Consider the following 2588-nt stretch of genomic DNA (forward strand, 5'->3'; position numbering starts at 1 on the left):
TACAGGTGTACGTGCCTGCATACGGACGTACCACTACTGCAAGAAAATGGCCACGTCCTCTGCTTATTAGTGCTCATCTTTTCTCGTAGTAAAAGCGAAGGGGAAATTAGCTTGCCGACCAGGGCAAAGGCGAGGGCGCGTGCGTGCGTGCGTGAGTGACCCGGTCACCGTGCGTCCACCCGAGTCTATCTATCTATCCACGTGTAGAGTAAAACGGCGTTATTATTAAATTAGAGGAGGCCCGTGCGCGCGCCGCAGCGACACCGTCGCCTCCCTCCGAGGCAGTCTCCGCGGCGCTATTCCCCAAGCCACACCCAGACCCAGTGGTGAGCAGCACGCTTCCCCTCCTATACAATACGTCCCCCGGACGAGACCCCGAGGCCAGAAAATTCCCCAAACCAAACCACATCCCCTCCCCTTCCCTGCTCCCGCGAGCTCACCGCCCGAATCCAAGCTCCCGGCTGCTCGCGTGCGGTGCTGTCTGGAGCAGCTGCTTGTTCGCGCTCGGGTTGGGTCACCGGAGCTGGGATCCGGGCGGAACTCCGGATTTGGGGCCGGCCGGTTTCATCCCGGTCCATTGTTTTCGCCGCCGCCAAGCTGCCCGCAGCCGTCCTCGTGGTAAGTGTTCATCTGCCCCGGTTCAGTTTCTAGTCTTACCACGATAGCAGTACTGTTCCATGGATGAATTTGTGTGTGTGTGGAGTGATTCAGTTGCATTGTACTCCCTCTGTAAACTAATATAAGAGTGTTTGGATCACTAAACTAGTAATCTAAACACTCTTATATTAATTTACGGAGGGAGTACTAGTTGTAGAGACAATTTTCCTGGCGTTGGATTGGATGTGTCTTGCTGGCTCAGCTCAGCTCAGGCCGTTCGCGCACCAAGTTTGTGTGACAAATGCTGCCGCCTTCTTAGCTCTTACAATAGCTACTGTTCTTGTTTCAGAAAAGAAGTTGCTGGTTCGTTCGCAGCGGTCTACAGTCTGAAAAATGCATCCCAAGGCTCGCATCCACGCGGACCCGGCGGCGCCGGAGCCGGACCGGATCGACGGCCTGCCGGACTCGCTCGTGCTGCTCATCCTCAACAAGCTGGAGGACGTGCACTCGCTGGGCCGCTGCGCCGCCGTGTGCAGGCGCTTCAGCGACCTGGTCCCGCTCGTCCACGACGTCTACGTCAAGATCGACCGCGTGGTGGCCGTGGACGGCGACCCCGACGACGCGCTCAACCTCTCGCCCCCCAAGCCCCGCCACATCTTCTCCCACCTCCTCAAGCTCATGCTCTTCACCATCGCCAAGCCGTTCCACGGCATGCGCGGCCCGGGCGGCGCGGGGGGCGGCCGGCCGCTGTTCCCGCGGCTCGCCCAGCACTCGCCCGTGCAGGTGCTCAGGGGCTTCTCCCACGTCCGCAACCTCCGGGTGGAACTCCCCTCGGGCGACGTCGGCACGGAGGAGGGGGTGCTGCTCAGGTGGCGCGCCAGGTACGGCAGCACGCTCCAGAGCTGCGTCATCCTCGGCGGCACCCTCGTCGATCGCAAGCCCGCCGGCGCCGCCGGGCACGAGGCGTCGGCGGCGGAGGACGGCGGGAGCATGCCGGAGTCCTTCTACACCAACGGCGGGCTGAAGCTGCGCGTGGTGTGGACCATCAGCTCCCTCATCGCCGCGTCGACGCGGCACTACCTGCTCCGGTCGATCGTCAAGGAGCATCCGACGCTGCGGAGCCTGGTGCTGGCGGACGCCGACGGGCAGGGGACGCTGTGCATGGGCGCGGAGCAGCTCGCGGAGTTCAGGGAGAACCGGCTGGCGGCCTCGGCGTGCTCCAACAGGACGCAGGTGCCGGCGTGCAGCATGAAGCTCAAGTACGCGCCGTACCTCGAGCTGCCCGGCGGCCTGGGGCTGCAGGGCGCGACCCTGGTCGTCATCAAGCCGTCCAGCGATGGAGCCGGCGGGTGTCACGTTGGCCGGAAGGAGACCGAAGCCTTTGTGTCCGGCGCGTTCGATGGGCCGTTCAGGTTCGCGGCCAAGGCGCTGATGAAGCGGCGCACCTATCTGCTGGAGATGAACGGGTTCTAGATGCCGTTGAGGTGTTTGTGGATGGATATCATATCTTGCTTTTGCAGTGCTTCTCATGAGCATAACTGTTTTCTGCTCGGGCAAATGCAGCTTCTGAATTGCGGTGTTGCTTGCATTGCATATAAGCTGCTGCATTACTCGTTGACAGATGTGTGTGAGCGCTGCTGTCTTATCTGTGGCGTTTGGGTGCACTCTGTTCTACTCGCGCGATCCACTCCTCCAAATTCCTATAGTAGCAATGGAAATTTCTGGAAAATTGACATATTGTAAAGAGACACACACTCTATGAAGAAGCTTAGCTTTAGCTTTGTATGTACGTGTTTAGTAGATCCTGGGTGAATCGATCTAGTGATCAAAAGCCAACAGTTGGTATCAGAGCCTCAACGATCTACGATGACGGACAGCGACGCTGAGTCAAGTCCGGTAACGGCAGTTTAAAGGCGAACAAGTCCATCGACGGTGGTTCCAAGGCGAACAAGTCCGTCAATGGCGGTTCCAAGGCGAACAAGTCCATCGAC

General features: G+C 59.7%; 1 protein-coding gene across 1 annotated transcript; it reads left to right on the top strand.

Annotated features, from left to right (window-relative positions):
• The first annotated feature begins 240 nt into the window (after positions 1–240).
• On the top strand, positions 241–2382 carry LOC125545128 (F-box protein At4g18380-like). Its single transcript, XM_048709003.1, has 2 exons — positions 241–618; positions 947–2382. The coding sequence occupies exon 2, from the start codon at positions 991–993 to the stop codon at positions 2068–2070; it is 1080 nt and encodes a 359-aa protein (XP_048564960.1). The 5' UTR covers positions 241–618; positions 947–990; the 3' UTR covers positions 2071–2382.
• The last annotated feature ends 206 nt before the right edge of the window (positions 2383–2588 follow it).

This window comes from Triticum urartu, chromosome 3 (genome assembly GCF_003073215.2).
Source record: "Triticum urartu cultivar G1812 chromosome 3, Tu2.1, whole genome shotgun sequence".
Taxonomy (NCBI): Eukaryota; Viridiplantae; Streptophyta; class Magnoliopsida; order Poales; family Poaceae; genus Triticum; species Triticum urartu.

Excerpts from the sequence above, each read along its gene's own strand:
- LOC125545128 (XM_048709003.1), top strand. The coding sequence starts at position 991 with ATGCATCCCAAGGCTCGCATCCACGCGGACCCGGCGGCGCCGGAGCCG.